General features: G+C 54.2%; 1 protein-coding gene across 5 annotated transcripts in view; it reads left to right on the top strand.

Moving 5' to 3' along the window:
• Nucleotides 1-27927, top strand: part of Arhgap23 (Rho GTPase activating protein 23) — a 72963-nt gene that overhangs the window by 25566 nt on the left and 19470 nt on the right. For 3 of the 5 annotated variants that reach the window (XM_077110452.1, XM_077110451.1, XM_077110453.1), the window contains exons 3-17: nucleotides 2439-2484; nucleotides 3724-3819; nucleotides 4000-4078; nucleotides 4204-4258; nucleotides 7169-8333; nucleotides 9932-10087; nucleotides 10295-10406; nucleotides 10554-10611; nucleotides 12204-12347; nucleotides 17881-18198; nucleotides 19410-19471; nucleotides 19712-19842; nucleotides 20343-20464; nucleotides 20820-20975; nucleotides 24794-24872. In XM_077110452.1, coding sequence (XP_076966567.1) covers nucleotides 2439-2484; nucleotides 3724-3819; nucleotides 4000-4078; nucleotides 4204-4258; nucleotides 7169-8333; nucleotides 9932-10087; nucleotides 10295-10406; nucleotides 10554-10611; nucleotides 12204-12347; nucleotides 17881-18198; nucleotides 19410-19471; nucleotides 19712-19842; nucleotides 20343-20464; nucleotides 20820-20975; nucleotides 24794-24872 — 2779 coding nt within the window. Of the gene's footprint in view, nucleotides 1-2438; nucleotides 2485-3723; nucleotides 3820-3999; nucleotides 4079-4168; nucleotides 4259-6082; nucleotides 6159-7168; nucleotides 8334-9931; nucleotides 10088-10294; nucleotides 10407-10553; nucleotides 10612-12203; nucleotides 12348-17880; nucleotides 18199-19409; nucleotides 19472-19711; nucleotides 19843-20342; nucleotides 20465-20819; nucleotides 20976-24793; nucleotides 24873-27927 lie in introns of those variants that run through there. The other 2 variants (XM_077110454.1, XM_077110455.1) reach the window with 2 other exon arrangements.

The following is a 27927-nucleotide window of genomic DNA, read 5'->3' as shown; positions in this document are numbered from 1 at the left end:
GGGTGGATACCAGGGATTGAACCCAGAAGTGCTTAACCACATTTGGCCACATCCACATTTTGATGTGGCCAAAGAGCCACATCCTCAGCTCTTTTTTGCATTTTATTTAGAGACAGAGTCTTACTAGTAGCTTAGGATCTTGCTCGTAGCTTAGAGCTTCGATAAATTGCTGAGGCTGGCTTTGAACTCGTGATCTTCCTGTCTCAGCCTCCCAAACCACTGGGGTTACAGTTGGTGCCACCATGCCCGCCTGGCCCAATACACTTCTGAGACCCCTCCCAGAATGCCCCAGACCCATGTTGGCCACAGCTCTATATGCTGGAAAGGGAAGGTGGCACAGGATTTTAGTCCTTGTACAACTCCCAACTCACTGTGGGTTCATTCCAGGCTGTCTCTCCTCCCTGGCTCTTTCTCCTGCACTAACCTTAGGGCATATGTTGCCCTGATCACTAGGAGCTCTTCTCACCCTAATATAAATGTCAAGTTAGAAACCAAGCCCCCTCAGTCCAACCCAAGGCTGAGGGCTGAGAGGGAAGGGCCTGGAGAGTGCATAGGAATGGAGGAAGAGGGTAGAAGGAGATCTAGGCAGCAACCAGGGCTTGGCACCAGGGCCCTGCCCCTTCTTCCTCCTCTTTTCTTGTAGAGGGGGAGACAGATTTATGTTCAAGTCAATGAACCCCTTTCTCCCCTTCCCCCAGGGCTGAGATCAGCCTGTACAGCTGTTGGGGGATTCTCCCTTGGGGACCTTGGTCCCACCTGCCAGAGAACTAAGGCATTGGATTTCACTGTTTGCTTCCATGTCTCTGTGCACACGTGTGAGCATGGTGTGCTGGGCATGAACTTGCACGTGTGTCTCTTGGTGTGCGTGTAGGATCTGTGAATCCATAGCATGTGCACGTGTCACTGTGTAGCTCTCACTCATGCCTGAATCTGGGGTGCCTGCAGAGCCATTATTGGCTGAAGCTGCGTTGGGCACAGAGGTGGGGGCAATGGTGTGTGGCACTGCCCTACACTTTGAAGCACAAGAACACCAGCCCTGTAATTCCCCAGAACCCCCATCCTTCCTTCCCTTCTTCTTGGCCCCTGCCACCTTCTCCCAGGGGACCCTGCTGAGGGGTGACAGCAGCAGAAGCACATGCAATAGTCCTTGTGGTGAGCTCTTCCTCCCCTGGAGGAAGACAAGGGGCAGGACCAACGAGGGAGGGCTCCATCCTTTTTCCAGAACCTGCACAGGGCTGGGAGGGGCCCTTGGCCTGGAGGCAGGAGGAGGCCGAGTGCTCCCCACCTTCCTGCTGCTGGCCTGGGAGCCCGCAGGGAGCCCAGCCGTCCAAACGCATCCGTCTGCCTTTGCCACTGGCCCTCTGCTGTCAGCTCACATCAGCTGGCATGTACCCCACCGAGGAGGCAGGGCAGAGGACCTGCTCTCCAGCAGCACCCAGTGGCCTTCCTGCGGCCCACTGTGTCCTGGCTGGGTGCCAGTGAGTCCTGGGTTCCGACTCTGACTCTGCCAGTGAGTTTCTGATTGGCCTTGAACAAGTCACAGCCTGTTGTCTGTCAAATGGGTGTATCTGTGGGGAGTCGGACAAGATGGGGCTGAAGGCCCAATCCAGCTCTGAAATGCCATATTTTGCTTGTTTGGCCTTTCTGACCTCCTTTCCCTCAGTCCTAATTCTTCCCCAAAGCCACTGCCCTGTCACTTCCACAGGATTTGGTTCCCAGGGCCTCCCAGTGGACCCCCCGCACCTAGCTACCAGAATTCTCTGCCCTGCTGGTACCCACTCTCTTCCACAAAAGCACCCTCACCAGTTCCCTCTTCTCACCTTTCAAACCTGAATGTTTTAGTCTGATCTCTGTCACTTGTTGGTATTGACCTTCTCCTTTAACCTGGTGGATCCAGCCCTCACTTGTGCTTGTTGATTCCTGCCACCAAGCATTGCACACTCCATTCCCCTCCCCCAGAACACTTTCTCCCTGCCACTCTCAAAGCTGTCTTAAGATCCCCTCTCCCAGAGAACTGCTAATCAGTCCTTCCTGCTCATTCTGCCCCATTCTCTGAGAGCGATAGCACTGTTTGCACTTGTCACCCCCACTTATCTGGGTCTGCCTGGGTCTTCTGTGTTGAGTGAGTGGAACCTCCTCCCTTGACCTTGGATTTTCCCAAGGGAAGGGGACATGGGTCCTGCGTGGATTGGGGGTCCCAGACAGCTAGGATGCTGGGGTGGTGGATTGGCCAGTGCTGGTTTAGCATGTTTCTGGGGAACTTGGCCTGTAAATTGGCACTCCAGCTGATAGCCCTCCCACCCGCTTGCTGCTAGCTAGTTGAAAGGAGATAAGGGGGAGCTTGGAGGGGCCCACCCAGTGAAGCTGGCCTTCCCCTGAGCTGTCCCTGCTGCTGAGGGCTAAAACCAGGGCCACACCCATTTCTCTGTTCCTTGCAGGAGGAAGAGAATGGAGGTCGAAGAGGGGGAGGAGGAGGAGGAGGAGGTAAGGAGGCCTGGGGGCGGGGCTGGCTGGACTCAGCCTCCAACTTCTATTTCCCTTCTGTTCCCCTCAGTCCCCCCATCTGCCTCACTTCCACTAATGTTCCTGTCTTTCTCTTTTCCTGTGTTCCTGGCCTGGCCTACTCTGGGTCTCTTCTCCTCCCCCTCTGCCTTCTCTCTTTCCTCATACCCATCTCCCTGTGGGCCTGTCCCTTCTGCAGATGTCTGATACCGTGGATGGCAGATGGGTACCTGCCACCTAGCCCCGGTCCTCCCTCTAGTTGCTTTCAACACAGACCAAGGCCCAGGTGGGACTGCAGGACCTGGGGACCAGTGGTAGGGTACACCAAGAAAAAATGCTTCCTTGTGGATAGAGTGAGGTCCTGGAAGGAGGGGCGGGGGGTGAAACCTTTGTTAGATGGGGGCTGAACTCCCTTGCTGTCACCCTTGCTACCTCAAGGGTACCTTGCCAGATTCCAGGCTCCCCCCAGTATTTAAGGCACAACTCCCTAAGCAGGCAGACTTCCTGCCCTGCCCTGGGCTTCTGCAGGCAGCCGTGGGGACACTGTCTTCCTGAGTCAGAAGGAAGACATAGGCTGTGGGGGAGGAGTCAGCTGCTCTAGAACAGGCCTACAAATAGCAGAGTGTAGCTGCAGTGCAGCGCCCCCAAGCCCCCAGGGTTCCCAACCCTGGGGAAGGGGTGGTTGGGTGGGAGATGTGTTGGTGTGTCCCTAGGCCTGTGGTGTGGGCATTTCTCTGTGTGTGTGTGTGGGTGGGTGGGTGGGTATGTGCATGCGTGCCCATATCTTCAGGACCTGATGATGTGGGCCTTTTACACGGCACCCTTTGGTTTGTCTTATGACATGTGTGTGTGTGTGTGTGTGTGTGTGTGTGTGTGTGGGCTGAGGGGAAAGACTGTGTCTCCCTAAGTAGACAGTAGACAGTGGGCTCTGGAAGGTCAAAGACTACATCTCCACTTCTTAGGTAGCTTGGTTTCTAGAACATGACAGAGATGTGGTGGGCATTTAAGGGGCTTCTCTACATGTCCTTGAAAGTTTTCACTCTCCTGCTGCGGCCTCTTGTCTGGCTCTACATCTGTGGCCCTATTCACAGTGTCCTGTGGATGTGTGAGTCTGTGTATGCTTGTGTCCATGTGAATGTGAACATTCTCTGTGTGTGTGTAACTGTGCATGGGTGTGACCTTCAGCAGCCACCCCCAGTTAACCTGGCTGATGCCCACCAGGACTCTCCTCCCGGCACCGCCTGGAGCCCATGGATACCATCTTTGTCAAGAATGTGAAGGATGATGGCCCTGCCCACAGGGCGGGACTTCGCACAGGTGAGCTGTCCTAGTTCCCTGGCTCAGTGTACCCTCACTGTGGTTAGGGTGGGATTCTTGGGTCCAAGTTGTTGGGGAGGCCCTGTCCTCCCATTGTCAACCATACCTGGCACAGAGGTAGTCAATGGGGCCGTTGATACCCCTTGGCTTCTTACACAAGTCCCTACTCCTTGTCCACAGGAGATCGGCTTGTGAAGGTGAATGGGGAAAGTGTCATTGGGAAGACCTACTCCCAGGTCATAGCTCTGATCCAGAATAGGTGAGCATCCCCCATCTTCCTCCTTCCATAGGAGATCCCAGCCCACCCTACCCCCTTGGTCCTAGTGGGCTAGGAATCCTGTTTTCCCAGATCCTCTCGCCTGACCCTCTGCCCTGTCTCTGTAGCGATGATACCCTGGAGCTGTCCATCATGCCCAAGGATGAGGACATCCTCCAGCTGGTGAGTCCTGTGGCTGTGGTCCGCATGGAGGCATCTGAGGCCAGAGACAGCATATGGTCCTTCTCCTTGGGCCCTCACTCCTGCATTGGCCCCTGTGAAAGACAGAAGGAAACATAGCCTGACATTGCCCAATTGGGGCTGCCAGGCCCATCCCTGGGCTGGGGCTTGTTGTTGCTTCATTCAGGGATGCTCTGAGCTAGGGAGAGGGGAGGTGCTGGCCTTGGCAGGCAGGATTGCTGCCAGGGTATCTGGAAGGAGGGTGGCCTGGCGGGCTTTGCCAGACTGGCATGTTCTTATTAGCTCCTATGAGAGACGCCTGTTGCCCATGTCCCTCCCTGTCTGGCCCCAAGTGAGAGTATCTCTGTAGGCATTTACACATACACACACCAAATACCTCCCCCCCCAGTGCACTTATCACACTCCACCCTTGTCGTGGGCACCATTCATACACAAGCAGAACATACCAGGTACACAACACAGCTGCACAGTACCACCCTTCCTGTAACACACCATACTTTGCAGTATGCCATGTGTACCCCTCCAGGCCCAGGCCACAATACAGACAATCCTCAGTGCCACCTCAGTCCACCCTCAACATCACTATCTGCCACAGTCCCTCTGCCTAATGCTCAAGACCTCACAACACACTTACTAGCACCTCTGTTCCCTGCGGCACAAACACTGCTGATTATCACAATGTATATATTTGGACTTCTTGCCCCCATGACACAAATGCCCACTGGCGTGTTATCACAACACGTATATCCACGAACATGCCCAGCCCACCTCAAGCACCTGTGCTCAGCAATATTGCAGGATCCAAAATTGACACGCTGAGACTGCTCAGTGGTAGAGTACTTGCCTGGTGTGCTCAAGGTCCTGGGTTCAATCCCCAGCCATCTCCCCCTCCACAAGAAATAACATAAAATAAGAAACTCAAAATTTGTACACTGGGGATGTGCATTCTGACCCGTCCCCACCTCAGCGTACCTGGAATGAGTGCAACACAGAGCTGGTCACCATGGGAGATGCTACAGATGCTGCATAGAGCACACCTGGAGTCCTGTGCCCAGAACCCAGGGCAGTCCTCTTTGTCCAGTGCCCAGTTCCCTGGTCTTATGGGTCCCAGCCAGATGCCAGCTTGCTTGCCCCTGAGGTCTCTGCCCCCCAGGGGCGGCTTAAGGCCAAGCCCCAAGGCCTGGGCGCCGCCGTGCTGGCTTCTGCCCTGGACATGCTCTTATAATCACTGTAATCACAGTGTCACATTTGGCATCATGCCCCTCCGGGAGCCTCCACCCCTGACCTCAATTGTCCCCTTGCTTTTCTTGGGGAAGGGGAGAAAAGAATGGGGTCTCAGAGAGTCGGGTGACTCACCCCAAATCTCAGTGGTCCAGCCTCCCCCAGGCTGAGGCGAGACCAGTTTTGAAAGGGCCAAAGGGAGGGACCTGGGGGACACCCCCCACTAGCTGGCAGGGGCAAAGAGTGGGAAGTCTTGAGCTCTGCTATCCAGTCTTCAGTGGGCTGGCAGCCCCAGATGTCAGCATCTGGGGGCCTCCACTAGCCGCCCCCATCTCGGCCAGCCAGAGGGTGGGGCCCAGGCATTCCTGTGGTTGGGAGCCAAGGCTGGAGGCCAATCAGGCAGCGGCAGCTGCTGACGCCACAGCCAAGCTCAGCCCCTCCACACCCATCCTCCCTCGCTCCCTCCTCCTGCCAGCCCGCCTAGAGAGCCGGTGGGGGCCGGGGAGTCGCCGGCCGGCTGGGAGGGCAGCAGAGGGGACCAGAGCAGCAGCTGTGTGTGGGGTGGGGTTAGCCAGGCGGGGGGCGCAGGGCCGGCAGGATGCTGCCGCTGCCGCTATGATGCAAGGAGCCCCAGGAGCCGGCAGGATGGCAGGAGGGAGAGGTATGTGTGTCCCCAGCCCTGTGTGTGCCGGCTGGAGGGGCTGAGTGTGCGGGGGTGTGGTTAGCTGGTCCTCATCACATGATGTTTGTGTCTGGGACTGGAGGGTAGTTATGTGTGTGTGTGTGTCTCATTGTGTTGGCTGTGCGAGTGTCTCGGGGTGTGTGTCTTCCTGTGTCTCCTTGTGGTGCGGTGTGTGTGTTTGGGTTTGCCCTCCTTTGATAGTTCACCCTGGGATAGGCCCCTGGTCGCTCATCCAGGGCTGGGCTGGGCCAGGGCCACAAGGCTGCTGTCCCTGGGGGCCGCCTCCTTTTTTGGTCCGGCCCAGGCGCCAGCCCTGTCACTCCTCAGCAATGCAGCGTCAGCCTCAGCAACCAGCGCCAAATTCCAGGCCTAGGGGTGGCAGAAGGTGGCCTGAGGCCCCTTAGCCAGTCGGGCTTCTCCTCCAAGCTGGTCTTGAGGGAGCAGGAGATGGGCAAGTTCATCTTTACCCTGGTGGCTTAGGAGCCTTCCCTAGCTCCCCATCCAAGGGTTAGAGGGACCTCAGGCTCTCTAGCCTCCACCCACCCGCAGCCCACCCCACCGTGGACACACCCCTCTGCCTGCTTTCTTCCCTGACATCTGCCACCTTGACTGGTCTCTACTGGGGCTTCCCAGCTCCACCCAAGGGGCTGTGGGCATCACTGAACATAAAAGAAGCAGGGAGGAGGCAGTGGCCAGGCTGGTGGGAGGACCCCAAGAAACAGTTTACGGCTAAAGTCTGTCCTCGTCATAAGTCTTAGAGAAATCCCAGCTCTCTTTCTGGAGAGAGTGTATGTCTCTGTCTCCAAGGCCTCTTCTTTGTCCTCCCTGGGCTCTCCAGCCCACCCTCCTGCTCTTACCCACTCCGCATGCCCCTGTTTAGTTCTCTCCCTTCAGTGCCCTTCTGAAGACCTGGACCTCCTAGAGTTGCAGAAACCCTGCCTAGTGGGACCTGCCTGGCTGTGCTCACCTGCTTCTGTGTCTCTGGCCAGGCCTACTCCCAGGACGCCTACCTGAAGGGGAACGAGCCATATTCTGGAGAGGCCCGCAGCATCCCAGAGCCACCCCCACTCTGCTACCCTCGAAAGACCTACGCCCCGCCGGCCCGGGCGTCTGCCTGGGCCACTATGGTGCCTGAGCCCATCTCAGCACTGCCCAGTGACCCTCGGAGTCCTGCTGCCTGGAGCGACCCAGGGCCCCGTGTCCCACCTGCCACCCGTGCCCATCTGGACCACTCTTCCTTGGGGATGAGCCAGCCCCGCCCCAGCCCTGGTGCCTTCCCCCACCTCCCCTCGGAGCCCCGGACATCCCGTGCCTTCCCAGAGCCTGGCAGCCGGGTGCCCCCCAGCAGACTGGAGTGCCAGCAGGCCTTGTCACACTGGCTGTCGAACCAGGTACCCCGCAGGGCGGGGGAGAGACGGTGCCCAGCCATGCCACCCCGGGCCCGCAGTGCCTCCCAGGATCGGTTGGAGGACGTGACTACCCACCGCCCGTGGCCCTGCTCCACCTCCCAGGATGCCTTGAGCCAGCTGGGCCAGGAGGGCTGGCATCGAGCTCGCTCAGATGATTACCTGAGCCGGGCCACCCACTCTGCTGAGGCACTGGGACCAGGAGCACTGGTGTCACCTCGCCTTGAGCGCTGTGGCTGGGCTTCCCAGCGTCCATCTGCCCGTACCTCTGCCTGCCCGACTCGGGACCTGTCGGGACCCCAGGCTCCACCCCCACCTGGCCTGCAGGGCCTGGACGACATTGGGTACATTGGGTACCGGAGCTACAGCCCGTCATTCCAGCGCCGGACTGGCCTCCTGCATGCACTCTCCTTCCGGGACTCACCCTTTGGGGGACTGCCCACCTTCAACTTGGCCCAGTCCCCTGCATCGTTCCCACCAGAGGCCTCGGAACCACCCAGGGTTGTCCGGCCAGAACCCCACACCCGGGCCTTGGAGCCTCCTGCTGAGGACCGCCGTGATGAGGTGGTACTGAGGCAGAAGCCTCCAACAGGCCGCAAGGTCCAGCTGACTCCTGCCAGACAAATGAACCTTGGATTTGGGGAGGAGTCCCCGGAGCCAGAGGCCAGTGGGCGAGGGGAGCGCCCAGGCAGGAAGGTGACCCCTTTGGCCACTACTGAAGACTCCCTGGCTTCCATCCCCTTCATTGGTGAGTAAGGGTGCGGGCGGTTGTCCGTGTCCTGTTGTACCCCACCCACCTGGCCACCAGGCACAAGGCTCTGGGCTAGGTGCTGATAGGATGTTGTGTTTTCCTGTCCATTCAACCCTCTGTCCATCCACTCTTCTGTCATCCTTTTCATCCTTTTTTCCATTCTACCTCCCATTCATTTATCCTTCCAGCCACCATTCCATCCGCTCTCCCACCTCTCTCCTTCCTTCCATCTGTCTATTCTTCTTTCCTTCCCTCCCTCTCTTTCCTTTTCTCATTCATTCATTTGTTCCTTTCTCCTTTTTATCCACTCATTTGCCATTCTTTCCTTGCCCTTCTCCTCCTTCTTGCTTCCATGTTTCCTTTGTATCTTTCATTCTTTGTTCCTCACCTTTACCTTCCATCTTTCCAACGAATATTTGTGTCTGGCCCTGAGCTAGGCTCCAGGGTCTCCTGGGGGCTAGAGGGTCAGACAGAACCAGCCAGAGGTGGGATGGGTGTGGTCTAGGAGTCCAGGAGGACAGGGAAGGGCTGTGTGGGGTGTGGTAGGCACAGAGAGAATGCTGGAAAAGGGATTTTTTTTTTTTTTTGTACCAGGGGTTTTGGACCCAGGGGCGCTTAACCACACTGAGCCACATCCCAGCCCTTTTTTATTGTTTATTTTGAGATTGGTCTCACTAAGTTGCTAAATTGCTGAGGCTGGCTTTGAACTTGAGGTTCTTCTGCCTCAGCCTCCCCAGTCACTGGGATCACAGGTGTGTGTCACCACACCCAGCGGAAAATGGACATTTTGACTAAGATTTGAAGGATGAGGAGTTAAGTGTATGGAAGGATGTTCAGGGAGAGAGACGGGAATGTGCAAATTCCTTGGGGTGGGAAAGGCAGGATGCTCTTCCTGCAGCCTTCTGGTTCAAGATGTCTTGTCAGTTGTCAGGGCTTGGACTTCACCTTGAGAGCAGGGGAGACAGTGAAGGCTACACCCCCATATTGGGAATGGGGGGCAGGAAGAGCAGGAAGTCAGGGACTTTTTGGATATGCCGGGTTGCAGCTGAGGGAGTGAGGGATTAGAGGCCCGAGGCAGGGTGGAGAGATGCCTTCTGTAGCCGTCAGCCAGGGAAGACCGAGGGACTGAGGGCAGCTGTCCTATATTCTGGGTCTGATGGGGAGAGACAGCCTCTGCCCTGAGGAGCTCCCAGTATGAGGGGTAGACACACCCCTGACCTGGGGGAGGCACAATTCATGCTTTCAGAGAGACCCTGAGTCTGATGGGGAGACAGAAGTCCCTGAAGCTTCCACTGTGAGGGGGAATACTGACTCTGCCTTCAGAACCTGCTCTAAGGAGGCGGCTCATTCCCACCTCAAGGTGTCCTCCAGATGAGGCAGAGGCTCAGCCCCTGCTGAGGAGAGAGAGTCCCTAATCGGTCTTGTGGGCCGGTCACCCTGGGCAGTGGGTATGGTGTCAGCACGGCCTGCAGTGCTTGTGGAGCCTGTGAGTGTGCTCTGAGCCTGACGCACAGGGTGCCGGGGTTGGCAAGACCAGGGTGGGACAAGCAGGTCGGTCTTCTGCCACCTTCACATTTCCCTTTCTTCATGCACAGATGAGCCCACCAGCCCCAGTATTGACCTCCAGGCCAAGCATGTCCCCGCCTCTGCAGTGGTCTCCAGTGCCATGAACTCAGCCCCTGTCCTGGGCACCAGCCCGTCTTCACCAACCTTCACCTTTGCCCTGGGCCGCCATTACTCCCAGGATTGCAGTGAGTGCTCCCTGCTCCCCGACACCCATCTCCCCAGCTGCTCAGTCCCCAGAGGCCTCTGCTGGGCCTGTGGCCTGGTGTCTGTTCTCTTCCATCTGGGGCCCCATGGGGAGAGTCACCTCCTGGCCTGGCCCAGAGGGAGGGCTCTAGGGACACTCCCGACCTGCTGCCCCTCTGACCTGAGGCCCGACGTGGGTGGCTTTGCAGGCAGTATCAAGGCTGGCCGCCGTTCCTCATACCTGCTGGCCATCACCACGGAGCGCTCCAAGTCCTGTGATGATGGGCTCAACACCTTCCGCGACGAGGGCCGGGCACTGCGGTGAGGCTTTGTCTAGGTGTGGGTGGGGCCGCCATAGCCACCCTGGCCATCTTCTCCTGAGGCTAGACCTTGGGGTCTGGTGGGTGACAAGAGAGCGAGATCCTTCCTGTGCTTCCCACACCCTCACCTTCGGTCCTTGTTCCCCAGGCGCCTGCCAAACCGTGTACCCAGCTTGCGGATGCTTCGGAGCTTCTTTACTGATGGGGTGAGCAGCAAGAGTGCGCGAGTGTGTGCGTGTGTGAGGGTGTTGGGGGGGACTGGAGGCCTTGGCATGGGTTCCAGGCCTGTGCCTCCTGTGACCTGAAATGAGCCACTCTGGTTCCTTGTTCCTTGCTCCCTGCACCCCTGACTGTCCCAGCACTCGTGTGACCCACCCTCCTCGTGCAACGTCATCACTTAACAAGACTGCACCTCCCACCCGAGGACACTGCTCTTGTCATCGCCCTTCCCCCAGAGAGCCCCTTTCTCATCTCCCCTTGACTGTGTGACTCACTTTTTCACTCTCCTCCAGATTTTTTTAGGCCTGCTCTGAACTTTCAGCCTCCGCCCCTGGCATTTCACGTCTCCCCTGGCGGTACTGTGTTCCTCAGCACTGGGGCATTACCAGCCCCCCCTGTCTTCTTACCAGCTGGGCTCCCAAGCTAGAACATGAGCTCCCGAGGGCAGGACTTCCACTGTTCCTGCTGGGTCCCCCTATTACCTGCCACTGTGCCTGCCCAGAGGCACTGTTGTTGTTTTCGTGGTGTCTTCAGGGGACCCAGTGAGATTGATGGAGAGGCTGGAGTTGCCACCCTCTACGCCCGGGAAGACAAAGGATCTGGTCTGTTGTGGCTGCTTTTTTTTAAATTTTTTTATTTTTTGAATACCATGGATTGAACCCAGGGGTGCTGTATCACTGAGCCACATCCCTGCCTTTATTTATATATATATATAATTAGTCATAAATGGACACAACACCTTTATTTTATTTTTATGTGGTGCTGAGGATTGAACCTCGTGCCTCACATGTACTAGGCGAGTACTCTACCACTTGAGCCACGTCCCCAGCCCCGTTTTTATTTTTTATTTTGAGGTAAGGACTCGCTAAGTTGCTTAGGGCCTAGCTAAATTGCTGAGGCTGGCTTTGAACTCTTGATCCTCCTGCCTCAGCCTCCTGAGCGGCTGGGATTACAGGTGTGCGCCACCGTGCCTGGACTGTAACTCTTTGATTGTTTATGAACTGGAAAAGCCATTGTGATCTCAAACTCTCATATCTTTGGTTAGTTCAACACCTTGCAGATATTGCCACCTGGCTTACTCTTTTATCACTTCCTCAGCTTACTTAACTCTCCCTTGACATGTCACTTCTGATGCTGGAGTCCTGTTGACACTATCGCTTCCTCTGTTTAACTCCTTGTGGACATGGCAACCTGCTCCTCTCACTCAGTCTTTGTTGATGTTCCCACTTCCCCTGTTTACTTAACTCCTTGTTGACACGATCTCTTCCTCTGTTTCCTTAATTCCTTTTAGGCTGTAAAGTTAAAGGAGGTTCCAGATTGGCTTTTTTAGCGTGGTGAGGCATGTGGTCTGGTGGCGTGTCACACACAGCCTTTCCTCCTTTCTGGCTTCTCCATTACGTCTCATGACCTCAACACAAATGGCCCAGAGAGAGAGGAAGCAAGGCCTCTGGGGTTACAGCACGTCAGAGTGTAACCCGGACATACGCCAGGCCCTGGTGGCTGCAAGTGCTGTATGGGGTTCCTGAGATGCTGGTACTGTGGGAGCCACCCTAAATTGCCCTCTGTTGTGTCCTTGCAGTCTCTGGATAGCTGGGGCACTTCTGAAGATGCTGACGCCCCTTCTAAGCGACACTCAACCTCTGACCTCTCAGATGCAACCTTCAGCGATATCAGAAGAGAAGGCTGGTTGTATTATAAGCAGATCCTCACCAAGAAGGGGAAGGTGAGATGGGCGGAGGAATGAGCTGGGGGGCGGATGGAGGCTGGCTCCCGTGGAACTCTCCAGCTCCTCGACACCTACCTGCCCTGCACCACCCTTGGAGCCAGGAAAAAAAAAAAAAAACCAAACAGCTTAGATTGTAGCATGAAGGATGAAGGTTAGATGCTGGGAAGGATTCTGGGTGGGGGGAGTACTTAAAGAACTCATTAAAAAAAAAAAGAGATTAACGGGAGAGGAGGTCTTTGTTGTGGGATGGATCTCATCAAATGATGTACTACCAAAACCATCCTGAATGATCCTTGGTTGGCAGATAACCCTGCAAATGGCCACTGGGGCTCATGAAAAATGAGGAGCCAAGGCCAAGATGATCCTTATAGGGAAGTTGAGGTCAAGAGGAAAACAGAGGCCAGCCTTTTCAGGGCTTCTTGGGACCTGCAGAGGGTTCAGTCTTTATCTTAAAGGCAATTGAAAATCCCTGGGGCTCTTCAGGGAGGGAGTTGCAGCTTTAAAATGACTGTTTCCTGGGGACAAATAATAGAGGGGCCACCCTGGAGGCAAGAAGATCATTAAAAGCCAACGCAGAGATCCAGGTGAGAGACAGGGGGGTGCGTACTGAGGGTTTTGGGGAGGTGGTAGGGAGAGTGCTGGAGGGAGAACAGGTAAGAGCCTGAAGAGAGAAGGTGGTTCCCAGCTCCCTGGGGCATGAGCCTAGGTTGGTGCCCTGAGCTGGGAAAAAGCCAGGAGAGAAGGTGGTTTCTGCAGCCCTTAGCTGTCTCTCTAGTCTACCTGCTCACAGCCAGCGGAGTGGTTAGGACAAACCTAGTTTTGACTCTCGATGACACTGCATATTACTCTGAGGGCTTGGGACTCACCCACCTGTGACTCAGTGTCCTCATCTGTAGGTGGAGTTGACAGTAATCTCCACTCCTAAATGTGTCGCTGGGGATTAAATTAGCTGATCGAAGTTACGGGTTTACCCAGCACCTGCACCTGGCAGCTGCTGTTCTGCCTTCCTGCCATTACAGGTCTCTCGGTGTCAGAGGGGAACAGTCCAGCGCCTCTGTGAGTGCCAAAATCCAGGGGTGTTCAAGTCCCTTATATAGAATGGAGTAGTGTCTACACATAACCTACACACATGCTCCCAAACACTTTAAATTCCCTCTAGATGACTTATACTGCTTAATACAATATAAATGCTATACCAATAGTTGTTACACTCTAATTGTTTATGGAATAATGACAAGAAAAAAGCCCGTACATGTTCAGTATAGACACAGGTTTTCCTTAAATATCGTTGATCCACGGTTGGTTGAATCTTTGGGCATGGAACCCGTGGATATTGAGAGCTGGGATTTGAATTGTCCACCCTGCCCCTGGGGATCTTGTGGTCCCTTGGAAAGAGCATGAGCTCTGAGACAGACTCTGAATTCCTGCCCAGCCGTGTTATCAAACATATGGCTTTGGCACCCCTTTAACTACCCTGTGCCTCCCTTTTCTAATCTGGAAGATGGGGACAGATTATTCTACTCCAAGGGAGATTGTGAGGATGGAGTGTGACGTATGGTCCAGGCAGGTCTGATACTTACTGCTGGTGAGCACTAAGCACCCTCTACTTGGGGATCTCTGTTGAAGTTCTAGAAATTTAGGGTGAGGGAGCCCTCCCAGCCCTGCCCTCCCAGGGTTCATGACCATCCAGCAGAGAAAACTCATGTTGCCAAATAGTGACAAGTGTCTAGTCTGTCAGGATGGGGGGGGGGTGTAGAGGCCTCTGCAGGGTAGGGTGGGAGTGGGGGCAGGTTTCCAAAGGGCTGAGACATGAGACATGAATCCATGCTGCAGAGACGGGGAGGAGTGGCCTGGGCTTAGACGCCCTCTTGGCGGGTCTGGGGGAGAGGCGGGAGGTGTGCTGGAGCAGGCTGCCTGGAGCGCCCAGGGCAGGAGGTGGGAGATAAGGTGGGGAGTTGGGTGGTTGCCAAAGCACATGGGGCCAGACACCCAGGGAATGCCTGGGTTGGGTTTAAGGTGGGCATGGAGTGGGGAGATAGGGGACAACAGTTGTGTCTGTGACAGGAGACAGTGTTATTACTGTTATCTAGGTGAGCAAGGGCCCTGTTCGAGTCCAGACATTGGGTCAGGAGAAGGTGACCATTTAAAGAGAGATTCTAAGGGAAGGGTGACCTGGGTTTGCTGATGACCTGGATGTGCAGAGGAAGGAGGAGGAGGGGAGGAGGCAGGTGGCTCCTGGCTTCCTGGCTTGGGCTGTGGGAGAGGTGGAGGGTGTTAGGACCCTCCCCTGACCACTGGGCATTTGAGGAGCAAGTTTGGGGAAAGGGGTTCTGTTGAGACCATGTGAAGTCTGAGGGCCCTGGGGACATACCCTGGCCGGCCAAGGTGTCCTGGGCACAGATGTCCTGGGCACAGAGATTCTTAGGAGACAAGTGACACTGGGGAGGCTCCCCTGGAGAGGGCCTTTGTCTATCCTGTGTACACAGGTGCCTGTGGCAGTAGGAACAGGGAAACAAGGCAGTGGACCCATCTGAGCCTTGAGAGACAGTGGGGGGTGGGGAGGTGGGGCAGGCCATGGAAACCAGAAAGAGCCAGCAGGATGGCAGTTAGACCAGGAGGGGGGACCTGGGAGGGGGCAGGGGCAACTGCGTGAGGTGAGCAAGAGGAGCTGTGGCGACAAAGCCTTTCAGAAGCCACTTGAGTGTCCTCCTGAAAGCAGCTGGCTCCTCCTCCCAGGTGCTCTGTCCCCAGCTCCAGGGCCCCTGGCAACCCAGCTTCAGAGTTTCCTGGGCAGGGCTGGGAACTGGCCCCTTCTTGTTCACTGACCAATTCTAGAGGATAGGGGCTTCTAGTCCCTTGTTGGCAAAAACCCAACGTTGCTTGTCTCCTGGTGTCATGACCTAGCAGTTAGGGGAAGGGTCTTTGAGTCAGCTTCAGGCTTTCCGTCTGTCCGGGGCCTGATGCCATCTGCTCCAGCAATCCCAGCCTCCTCGTGTACCCTCCACCTCACCCCCTCACCAGTTCTCAGCCTCCTGCAAAGACCACTGACTGTCAGTATGGGGAGGGTGTGACACATCCTTAAGCTGTAGAGCTGACATTTGAGCTGGATGTGGCCATGGAGGCTTGTCAGCATAACCCTCAGTTATACTCAGGGACACTGGTGCCAGGGAGGGGGCTTGACTTGTCCAAAGTCATCCAGCTGGTTTAGTCCCCTGATGGTGTTGGGGGGGGGTCTTGGTTCCACCTCATTCTTAACATTAAAATCCTTACTGGAGGAGAATTCTGGTAATTTTATTGTTAGGACTGCCATCTCTACTTTGAATGTCCCTGTCCTGGCCCAGCAGTGCTGGATGTTGGGCAGGCTTGCAGCTTGGGATCAACCCTAGGGGAGTCACCCTGCCTTGGTCTGATGGAGCACCTGCCCTCAGGCTGTGCCAAGGACCATCGATTTGGTAAATACTGATGAGCACTTGCCCTGCAACAAGCCCTGGGCTCTGGGCTCTGGGCTGTGAGGCATGGAGGTGAGGAGTCAGAAGAGCTCCCTGCTCCTTGGAGCTTGCCATTTACCGGAGAAACTGGAAACCAGAATGAGCTGAGATCGGAGTAGGTGCTCAGAGAAAGTGAGTGGGGAGAGATGGTGTGTGTGGGGTGAGTGCCTTTAGAAAAAAAAAAATGGCCAAAGGCGGCCTCATTGAGGAGGTGATGTCTATTATCTTGGAGCTCAGATCTGAGGGGTGAGAAGGAGGCAGTGACATATGAGAAAAACGAGAGGAAGGGGCCCAGGGAAAAGGAGCTGCCAGTGCAAAAAGGTCCCTCCAAAAGGAAACACAGGACGGCTCACTGTCGAAGTCCTGTGTCTTGTGAGTGGGTTTGGGGTGGGGGTAGGACCACACTGCAGAGGACCTTCAGTTTGGTTCAATGCTCTCAGGAGAGAATGTTTTACAAGGAGAAACATCCTTTCCTTCACCTTTGGAAACGACCATGCAGCTAAGGGCTACAGAGTGGGCTGAGGAGGTGAGTGGGGCCTGGAAAGTCTTTGTTATGGTCTAGAGGAGACTTGTTGATGACGTGGACACAGTGGTTGTGGCAAAGGCCATAGCACAAGTCGGGCGCAATGGTGCACACCTATAGACCCAGCGACTTGGGAAGCTGAGGCAGGAAGTTTGCATGAGCCCTGGAGTTTGAAACCAGCCTGGGCAACATAGTGAGAGCCCCATCTCAAAACAAAGCAAAACAAGCAAACAAAAAAGTGGCCATGTGTGACACTCTTGGAAGCTGAACAGTCGTTCTGATGAGTTGGATGTCAAGGGCGAGGGAAAGGGAGGAGTCAGGGGCAACTCCCAGGTTTCCAGGCAACTGGGTGGATTGACTGAACTGGAAAGATGGGGGCGGGTGGAGAACAGGTTTGAGTGTTTGGGTCACGTGCCCTGTCATAGTGAGCAGAGAGCGTGTGAAGTGCCTGTGGGACTTGTAGGTGGAGACACTGAGTAGGCTGTGGGAAGTTCAGAACCAGGCTGGGGCAGACAGACGGCGGGCCAGGGCTAGACATTTTGGAACCACCAACAGATGGACTGAGTTTAAAGCCAGGGCGTGGATAGTGGCCCTGTGAGCGGCGTGCAAGGAGAGGAGGGCCCAGGAGAAGCTCAGGAGCTCCTCATCTGAAGGGCAGGTCTCTACCTTCCATTCTGCTGATATTTGGGCCAGAGACAATGCTTTGTTGTGGGGGGCTGTCCAGTGCGTGGTGGGGTGTTTAGCAGCATCCTTGGCCTCCACCCACTGAGTGCCATGCCCCTTTCCCCCACGTTTGTTCTCCAGACAAATGTCCCTGGAGGGTGTGTGATTGCCCTGGTTGAGAACTGAAGGTTTGGAGGAAGTGGGGAGGGCCATAGAGGAGCATAAGAAGGAGCCAACAGAATCAGGAAGAACCAGGGAACTTGGTTGGTGATCTTGGATGCCCAGAGAGGCCTTGAGAGGGAAGGCGGGGCCAGCAGTGTCAGATGTCACTGACAGGTTAAGACAGGGCTGGCCACAGCGACTGACTGGCCACTTGGTGGTCCTGGGTGGCCCTGAGAGCAGCTTTTGGGCAGCGGACACGGAGTGAGGTCTTGAGTGAGAGACAAAGAAGTGGGAAGAGCAGCTCCCCAAGCGTGTGGGCTGCTCTGGACCAGTTTTGCTTTGAAGGGCGGGTGTATAGGTTGGGGTGTGGACCAGGAATGGCTTGACAAGAATTTTATTTGAGGGTGGTGCTGGGTAGGGGCCTACGTGTCCTTACAGAGCCAGGTATTGGTGTTCTTGTTTAGAGAGGGGGGAGGTTGGGGTCCTGCGAGGGGCTGAGAGTGCTGGGCAGGTGGAGCTGCTGCAGAGCTGCGGGCTGTGGGCGGGAAGCTGCGCAGAGGCAGGCAGGTGGACGGGCCTTCTGGTGGGGGGTGAGTCGGCCTCCTCGCAGTCGGCAGCCCCTGCTGCTAGGGGCCGAGGGCAGGCCTGATTCTCACATTTCGCCATCTCTCTCCCACCCCGTGTCTCCCTGCAGAAAGCGGGCAGCGGCCTGCGCCAGTGGAAGCGGGTGTACGCCGCGCTGCGGGCGCGCTCGCTCTCGCTGAGCAAGGAGCGGCGGGAGCCCGGGCCGGCGGCGGCGGGGGCTGCGGCGGCCGGCGCAGGTGAGGACGAGGCGGCGCCCGTCTGCATCGGCTCCTGCCTGGTGGACATCTCCTACAGCGAGACCAAGAGGAGGCACGTGTTCCGGCTGACCACCGCTGACTTCTGTGAATATCTCTTTCAGGCTGAGGACCGGGATGACATGCTGGGCTGGATCAGAGCGATCCGGGAGAACAGCAGGGCCGAGGGCGAGGTGAGGCCCGGGCGCCCCCACCGGGCCACGAGGGAGGGCAGGCTGCTTTTCAGTTGCTGTGACCTGGGGTGACCCCTCTGAGCCTCATTCCCTCTCCTGAAAGAGGGGCTAGCCAGCGTCCTCCCCTTGGCCATCTGGATTTTGGTGTGAGAAGGGCACCAACGGTGGCTCATAGCACCTGGCGTCCTCCTGGGCAGTGACTGGCAGTAGCGAGACTAACAGCAGTGGTGATAGTAATTACTATTATTGTGGGGACCCCCTAGGGCAGCCTCTGGCACAAAGAGAGCAGCTCCGGGCCAATCGCAGCCTGTCTCAGTCGCCTGGGGGCGGAGTCTCATGGAGCATAGTAGAACAGGTGCTCCTGCGCACGCAATCGCTCATCCACTCATCCGCAGGGGATGAACAGAGCAACTTTCCATTAGGCCAGGAAGCTCAGCTTTTGGTTGCAAGTGGACAGGGGTTAAGCCTAGCACTCTGGAAGGGATTTGGGGAGAAATCTTGGGATAGCTGTCCTGGGTAGCTAGCTATCACCTCTCTCCATGGCCCTGAGCTGAGTCTCCATTCCCCTTGCACCCTTGGGCCAGGTGCCTGGACACTCCTGCCTAGTTAGGTGGGGTCTTGGGCTTTGAGGTAAGGCTAGTCTCTGCCAATACAGAAGTGTGCCTGGAACTGGGTCCAGGTGGCCGTCTGCTTTGGTCATGGGAGAGGGGCATTAGTGCAGAAGGGCCACAGCCTTTCTCACCAAGGGCATGTCTTCTTGCTGACTGGCCCTATCCTCCTCAGGAGAGCATCTTTCCTCATGTCTGGGCCTCTACTCTGGAGGCCTGGTTGGGCCATCTCCAGCAGGGCACTGTCGGGGGCCCTAAGTCATCTTCATTATGGCAATAGCTGTGCCTCATGGGATGCTGCCTCTGTGCCCACCAGGACTGGATGAGTGCCATGTGCACAGTTCTGCACCCAACCCTGATGTGCCTTGCTAGTCCCTCATGTTTATCACTGAGGTGACTGAGGCTCAGAGAAGTGTCATACCCAAGGTCACATAACTGATGAGGGGTACCCAGCAGTCCAGCCCTGGTCTTTCTCACTGCAGGGTCTGTGCTGTGTACCTGGAGATAGAGGAGGGGGATGCAAAGCTGAGATAGGGCCAGGAATAGCCCTAGGGTGGGTGGGCTGTGGGCTCTGACGTGGCTACTCTCTCCTCTCTTTCTTAGGACCCTGGCTGTGCCAACCAAGCTCTGATCAGCAAGAAGCTTAATGATTACCGCAAAGTGAGGTGAGGCCCACCCCTCACAAAGTGGTTCCTGCTGTGGTTGGGGTGGGGAACTCCAGGCAGAGGACATTCTCTTGGCCTACCTCCAAGTTGCAGGCAGGGCATTGAGGGTCTCCAGGGCCAGACAGGCATGGGTGGATTGGCTCAAATGGGCGGAAGGTCTCAAGTGGCCAGAGGCCAGGGTGGGTGACATGCTGGGCTACCTCAAATAAAAATCCCTTATTTCCCCCTTTTCCCTTGCAGCCATAGCTCTGGGCCCAAAGCTGATTCCTCCCCAAAAGGCTCTCGGGGCCTGGGGGGCCTCAAGTCTGAGTTTCTCAAGCAGAGTATGGCACGTGGCCTCAGGACTCAGGACCAACCTGCAGGGAGCAAGGGTAGGAAGGTGGCTGCTGAGAGGGGTGGTATGTGTGGGGGGCCTGTGGGTCTGCATGGAGGGGAGGGTGTTCCACATATGTCTGGGAGGGCCCAGGGGCTCTCAGAGTTTCAGGGCTGGATTGGCTTGGGCCTCCATAACACGCATGCTAGGCGGGCCTTCCAGCCTCTGCCTGTGTGCCTTTGGAGTGAGAGGCTCACTCTTTCCAGAAGCGGCTTTGGCCATCTTTTTACACTTTTGGGTGTTAGGAAGTTCTTCCTTTGGTCATAACAGAATCTTTGGTTCATGGTCACACCTCACAGTTTGGTCCTGAGGCCCACAGCAGTCCTTACATGGCCCTGAGCCCCTCTTCTGTGGAATGGGACTTCTCATCCCCCTCAGCATCCTGGCTGCTTCTGTGATGGAGTCTCCATAATGTCCCAATGTGTGAATGTGACTCTGAGGGCATTTGATCCCTCCTGTGCTCTCCTAGCTCACCCTGGCTCTCTCTGCCTCTCCCAGATGACAATGCTGCTGCCCCCAGAACACCCTGGGGCATCAACATCATCAAGAAGAACAAGAAGGCCACCCCCAGGGCATTTGGGGTCCGGCTGGAGGAGTGCCAGCCAGCGACAGAGAACCAGGTGAGTCCCATGCTTCCAGAGCAGATGGGCTGGGGCAGATCCAGACATAGAGGGCTAGAGCTGCGGGGATCATGAGACCAGCTCTGTACCTCACACAGACATGGCTGGGGAACGACCCAGAGAGGTCCCCTCCCCATCCTTCAGGAGGGTGCAACAGAGCTAAGGCCCAACCCTGCTCCTTTTTGGTCTATGGCAAGGTTCTGGCATTACTTCTGGCCTCCACACTGGAGGCAGGAAGAGACTTCCTCCTGGGGCTCCTGGCAGGCACTCTGGGTCTTGTGCTGCCTCCATTTTAGCTTCCCCATCCCCCCTGGCAACATCCACCCTAACACCTCTGCCATATCCATGTGCCTAGCGTGTCCCCCTGATTGTGGCTGCCTGCTGTCGCATTGTGGAGGCCCGGGGACTGGAGTCCACAGGCATTTATCGGGTGCCTGGCAACAATGCAGTGGTGTCTAGCCTGCAGGAACAGCTCAATCGCGGGCCCAGTGACATCAACCTGCAGGATGAGGTGGGTGCGGATAGAGTGGGTGGGAGTGCTCTGTTGGGGGGTCTGTGGTCTATTGGGCTGTGTTCACTGTACCCTGCCATGTGCCATGGTGGCAGGAGAGGAGCTCCACACAGCTAGCCCTGGGGGACACCTGCCCGAGGCTGAAGCCACACAGAATGCAGTCCTGGCCTGGGAGGCTCTGAGACAGATTTTCAAAGGCGGCAGTATTGCCTGAGCCTTTAGGGTTCACTAAAAAGCAGTGAAAACCAGGTAAGGGACATTTCAGCAACAGTGTAGAGTCAGCATTTGCAAGTAACTAGCAAATTCCCTGGGGAGGGGGCAGCTAAGTAAACACTGTAGGCTTTGTTTTCCCTGTCACATAGCTTCCTCCCGCTTCTCTGCTTCCTCTCCTTTGCAATTTTTTTTTTTTTAAGATTTCTTTTTTAGTTTTAGATGGACACTGTACCTTTATTTTGTTTATATATTTTTTTATGTGGTGCTGAGACTCAAACCCAGTGCCTCACACATGCTAGGTGAGTGTTCCACCACTGAGCCACAACCCCAGCCCCTCTTTGCAATCTTTTAACAATGTAAAAACCATGCTTAGCTCAAGGGCCATACAGAAAGGCTGCTGGCTGGATTTAACATCTGGGAGGTGGTTTGCAGACACCTGGCTTAGAGGAAGGGGACCCTTGATGTTTTCAGGATGGTCACTTGGGTGGCTACACCATGGGAAGAGAAGAGAGTGATCTGATGAGATGAGACTAGCCCGGTATGAATATGGGCATCACTAAGGGTCAGGAGGAAGGGTATTGACAACCGTGCTTCAGAGTCTGTAGCAGGACTGGCAGTTCTCAAATGGTGTTCCCCAGAGTCTTAGAGTTCTTGGAGGTGCCATGGGAGGCCAAGAGTATGTCAGGACCCCCTGTCCTTGCTAGAACTAGAGCCGCCATGCTTTGCTCTGCCTGTTAAAATCTTGAGTTTTCATGTATGAATTTATTTGACATAAGGAGCTCTGGTTAAAAAAAAAAAAAAAAAAAAAAAAAAAGATTTTTTGGAAAACTCTGCATCTGGCCAGTGAAATCCCATGAGTCATTTACCTTAATGTCTCCTGTCATACATAAGAGTATTCTCATTCTTGGCAATGGGAAGAGAAGGCAAGTAGGTGAGAGATTGTAGACAAGAGAAAAGGGTGATCTGCCATCGAATCAAAGCATGTGAACAGAGGGCGAGGCTGCTGAGGGCTGGAGCAGGGGCTGAGTCTTCTATCATTTTGTGGTGGTACTGGAGATTGAGCCTAGGTCCTCACACATGCTAGGCAAGTGCTTTACCACTGAGCTACACTCCCTGCCATTTTATTTTATTTTGGTACTGGGGATTGAACCCAGGGTGCTTAACCACTGAGCAACCTCCCGAGCCCTTTTTATATTGTATTTTGAGACAGGGTCTCACTGAGTTGCTTAGAGCCTTGCTAAGTTGCTGAGGCTGGCTTTGAACTTACCATCCTCCTGCATCAGCCTCCGGATCCAGGGAGATTACAGGCGTGCGCCACTGTGCCCATTCCTTCTCTGGTTCTTAAATTAGGAAGGCACAATTGAGAGCATAATCTGAGCAAAGGCAGTGCTTCAGGACGTGCCTGATGGCTACAAATGTGGAAGACCTGGAGCAGGTGGACAGGGGAAAAGCCCTGATGTGAATGTGGGCATCACTAAGGGTCAGGAGGCCTTGATGGCCTATTTTAGTCAGCTTTTTTGCTGCTGTGACTAGAAGACCTGACCAGAACAATTATAGAGGAGGAAAAGTTTATTGAAGGGCTCACGGTTTCAGAGGTCTCAGTCCATAGACAGCCAGCTCCACTTCTCAGGATTCAAGGTGAGGCAGGACATTGGAAGAGTGTAGTGGAGGGAAGCAACTCACATGGTGACCTGTAAGCCGAGAGCGAGACTCCACTCTACAGATACAAAACACACATCCTGTAGCCATGCCCCAAGGAACCACTGCCTCCAGTCGCCACTCAGTTAATCCCATCAGGGATTAAGCCACTGATTAGATTTAGGCTGTAACCCAATCATTTCTCCTCCAAACCTTCTTTCATTCTAACACATGAGCTTTTGGGGGACACCACACCTAAACCATAATATGGCCCCAGGGGAATGGGGATGAGGGAGCAACTCTAGGAACTGGCTGTGTGAGGGGCAGGAAGGATGACCGGGAATATTAAAAGTTTGAGCTAGGGGTGGAGTCTCTGTCCCTGGCAGAAGTGAGCTGTGAGCAGCTTTAGACTTTGGAGAGAGGTTGGGTCAAATATGGCCCCACTGGCTTTGGGATGGCAGTAAGTCACCTGCATGGAGTGACAGCATCATCAGTCCACAGGCTGAGATGGACTGGGGAGTGGCCTGAGTTTATGCTGGGACTGAGTGGGGATAACCAAGGGAGCTGCAGTCAGGGGACAGGGTGGGCAGCAGGAAGTCTGGGTCTAGCTGAGTGGGGTGGCAGGAGGGGGATGCTCAGGAAGCTGGGGCGGGGGCACAGGAGGAGTCCTAAGCATCAGCTAAGCTCTTAGACCTGGCAACTGGGAGAGGGGAAGAGCCTGCACTCTTATCCCTCCTGGAGCCGGGAGGAACGTTGGAATGGGGTGGGCAGGAGCCACGCTGGGTGAGGGTGGGCATGTGAAAGCACATCACTCTGCCTCAGCCAGGGAGAGCCGCAGGGCGTGCTGTTTGGTCTTAGACACTGCTGGTGGTGGTGGGGTGCTGGAAGTGCCTTGTGTGGAGCTGGTGGGGAGTGTATTGTTTGCAAGACTGTCCGGCATAAGCTGTGGGTCCATTGTGACGAGTGTGTATATATTGTAATGATGGAGTTGTGTCTGTTGAGGGTGCTTTGAACCAGCCCCAGCGAGGTGTGGCTCCTGACTTTGCAGAGGTACAGGGTGATGCCGCCCCCTTGTGGACAGAAGGGGTTGAGGCCTCTCCGTTCATTCTATTCAATCATTATCCATTTAGACCAGGGTTTCTCCACCTTGACACAGTTGGCATTTTGGGTAGAATAATCATTTGTTGGTGAGGTTTCCTTTGCACTGTAGTAAATTTATCGATGTTCTGGGCTTCTATGCACTGGATGTGAGTGGCTACCCCCAAGTCATAAAAACCAAAATGTCTCTGGACTTTGCAAAATTTCTTCAGGGGGCACAATTGCCCCGTTTGGATTCCTGTGATCTAGTCAACTGCCCCTGCTCATTCTTAAGAATATGGTAGACAGGAGTCCTTGCTCTCACAAAGGACACTGTCCATGGGGAGATAGGCTTGAACAAGGGAGCAAAAACAGAACAATGACAGATTGGGGTAAGTACCATGGAAGAAGCAAAGGTGGGGCTGTGGTACAATCAGCATGGCAGTGGTGTCCGTGGCTACTTTGACTGCAGCAGGTAGGCAAGATGAGGAACCAGTCACATGCAGAGCAGAGCTTCCAGCTGAGGGAAGAGCAGGTGCAAAGGGCCTGAGGCAGAAATGCACTGCTGTGTCATGGATGCTTACCCTTTGGGGAGGAAGGGGTGTCTGAGGATGACTCTTCAGTGGATAGGAGGAGCACTGGGAGGCAGGAGCTGATTGGTCTAGCAGGGTGCAGAGAGCAGGCTCTTGCTCATTCTGTTCCTCACGGTGCCTGGCCCAAAGAAGGCCCCTGGTCCTTTCCTTGATGAGCAATGCTGGTGCACTGGGCTCACTGGAGCAGGGAGGAGCTGGTGTGCACTGGTGAAAAGGTGTGGGCAGCTGGCCTGGGGGTGTGGGTTTGGGTCCCCGGGGTGGGCCCTCCTGTGGCCTGACATCTTTGCCCCTCCCCAGCGCTGGCAGGACCTCAATGTGATCAGCAGCCTGCTCAAGTCCTTCTTCCGAAAACTGCCGGAGCCTCTTTTCACCGATGGTGAGTAGGAGCAGAAGCGGGAGTGGGGGGCAGCAGTTCACCTGCCCTGGGCGCTTTTCAGTTAGAGCTGTGGGTTATAGTCTTTGGATTAAAAAAAAAAAAAAAAAAGGAAGAAGAAACATGTAAGAAACTTAGCTAGTGCGAAGAGAATCAGGTAACCAGCAGAGGTCCTTGTCGTTCCTGGGCTGCTTTCCCCAGAGGTCACAGCTGATACCTTCTGGGCACTTGCTGTGTGCCCACTCCCTATGACAACTCCTGAGCCAGGTCCTGTGGACCGCTTTACACAGGAAGCAGAGGCTCAGAGAGGTAGAACGCCTTCCCAAGGGCACGCAGGCAGTCAGGGGTGGAGTCTGCCCCAGCGGAGCTCATGGTCATGAGTCTGTCGTGTTTCCTTCCTGACGCTCTTACTCACATGAGAAAACCCCTAGGCCGCCCTGGTTTTGGAGTCAGTGCTCAGTGGCGTGCTGGTAAGAGTTTCACATCTGGCTTTCCTGGGGAAAAGCCTGGGTGGGTGGTATTTTCCAATTACCATGGTGTAAATACTCCCACTGCGGCTCATTTCAAGCCGCTGACATGATGTCACCAACGGAATTAGGAAGAGATGCTCACAATTTGCTCTGAGGAGCCTGTGTGAACAGCTGCAGCACACTGTTGATTGAGTTGTTCTTCTTTCTTTTCTTTTTTTGGGATTGAACCCAGGGATACTTAGCCACTGAGCCACATCCCCAGCCCTTTTTAATATTTTGAGACAGGGTCTTGCTAAGTTGCCTAGGGCCTCACTAAATTGCTGAGGCTGGCTTTGAACTTGCGATCCTCCTGCCTCAGCCTCCCAAGCCACAGGGATTACAGGTGTGGGCCCCAACAGCTGGCTTGAGTTGTTCTTAATAAAAGTCGGGTTGTAATTTTGGGATGCACTGGTGTCACCGCAGAGAGCCCTGCCTCACTCTCCTCCTAAACTGCATAGTCCGAGTAAACTAATTTCTCTATGGACAGGTAGAGGCAAATATTGTCTTCAGATATTTGCTATTACAAACCCTGCTTCAGTGACTCCTTGAACGTGTCCTTGCATGCCTAGATAGATTCCTGGACATAGCATTGCTAGGTCAGTGTCTCTAAAGAGCATTGCAAGCTGATGTGAAATTGCAGAGGAGCCTCTAGTTCCCACCACCACTAACAGCATGGGTGAGTGTCTCCCCACATCGCCATCAACATTGGTGTTATCAACTTTTTAGTTTTTGTTTTATTTTTGGTAGCACTGGGGATTCAGCCTGGGACTTCACACATGTTATTATTAATATTTTAAATTTTTGCTAGTCTACAGGAAATGGCATTTCCTTTTCTCATTTTTGTTTTCCTCATTACTAGAGAGATTAAATAAATCTCTTCTGTTTTCTCTTTTTTTTTTTACAGCCCTGAGGATTAAAACTAGGGTCTCAGGCTGGGGATGTGGCTCAAGCGGTAGCGCGCTCGCCAGGCATGCGTGCGGCCCGGGTTCGATCCTCAGCACCACATACAAACAAAGATGTTGTGTCCGCCGAAAACTAAAAAAAATAAATAAATATTAAAAAAAAAAACCAACCAAACAAACAAAAAAAAAAACAACTAGGGTCTCACATATACTAAGCAAGCACTCTACCACTGAGTTACATCCCTAGCCTTTTTTATTTTTATTTATTTTTTTAAAAGGAAAGGTCAGAAACAATTTATATATAAATATGATTTATTGAGGTGAATCTTTTTGGCGGTGCTGGGGATTGAACCCAGGGCCTTGTGCGTGTGAGGCAAGCACTCTACCAACTGAGTTATAACCCCAGCCCTTATTTTTTATTTTAAAACAGGGTCTTTCTCAGGTGCCAAGGCTGGGATTGAATTTTTGATCTGCCTCAGCCTCCTGAGTAGCTGGGATTACAGGCATGTGCTACTGTGCCTGCCTAAATCTCTTTTTATTAGTTTATTGGCTTTTTTTGTTTTTTTTTTTCTGTAATCACTTATCCATATTGCATGCCCAGTTTTCTGTTAGATTCTCTTTTTTTGGTATTGGCCCATGGGGACAAATTCTTCATATCTTTAGCTGCTAATCTAATGGGTTTTTGCAAATATTTGCTCTGGTCTGCCATTTCCCTTTAAATCTTTCAGTTTAGAAGGGGGGCGCAGTGGTGCACCTCTGTAACCACAGAGGCTTGGGAGGCTGAAGCAGTAGGATGGCAAGTTCAAAGCCAGCCTCAGCAATGGCGAGACGCTAAGCAACTCAGTGAGACCCTGTCTCTAAATAAAATACAAAATAGAGCTGGGGATGTGGCTTAGTGGTTGAGTGCCCCTGAGTTCAATCCTTGGTACAAAAACAACAACAACAACAACAACAAAACCTTTCAGTTTAGGACTGAAAACAATTTTTTTTAAAAAGTGTTGAAATCATTCATCTTTTTTTAATAGATTCTGCATCCCATGTTTAGGTCTTATGATTGTAAAACTATTTTTTTTTCTCAATGATCTTTTAATTTATATATTTGACTTTATCAAATAACTTCATTTGTATATTATGTGAGATAGAAATAGACCTCCCCCCAACCAATGATGGCCACTTGTCACAGGGACATTTATCAACCCCCATCAGATTGCTGCCTTTGTCATGTGAACAGTCCTCCACGGTCCCCTTTGCCTCCTCATCGCTCCACTCTGTGTTTTCTGCTGAAGCCCAAAGCTTGTGTACCTGGGATCCACAGGGTGCCTCTGGCCCTCACCATTCTTTTAAAAGTTATCCTTGGCACCAGGGACAAGGGTGCATGCCTGTAGTTCTGGCAACTTGGGAGGCTGAGGCAGGAGGATCACAAGTTCAAGGCCAGCCTCAGCAACTTAGGGAAAGCATTTTTTTTCCTTTTTGTCTCAAAAGAAAAAAATAAAAACACCTGGGGATGTAACTCAGCATGCCCTTGGGTTCAGTCACTGATAACACACACACACACACACACACACACACACACATCTTATTCTTATCTAGGTGAATGCTATATTATTTTTTGGAGCTAGGGATGGAACCCAGGCTTTGCACCTGCTG

Source organism: Callospermophilus lateralis, chromosome 11, assembly GCF_048772815.1.
Source record: "Callospermophilus lateralis isolate mCalLat2 chromosome 11, mCalLat2.hap1, whole genome shotgun sequence".
NCBI classification, from domain to species: Eukaryota; Metazoa; Chordata; class Mammalia; order Rodentia; family Sciuridae; genus Callospermophilus; species Callospermophilus lateralis.
Note: the sequence above shows the minus strand (reverse complement) of the source record. Positions and strands in the feature narration are given on the sequence as shown.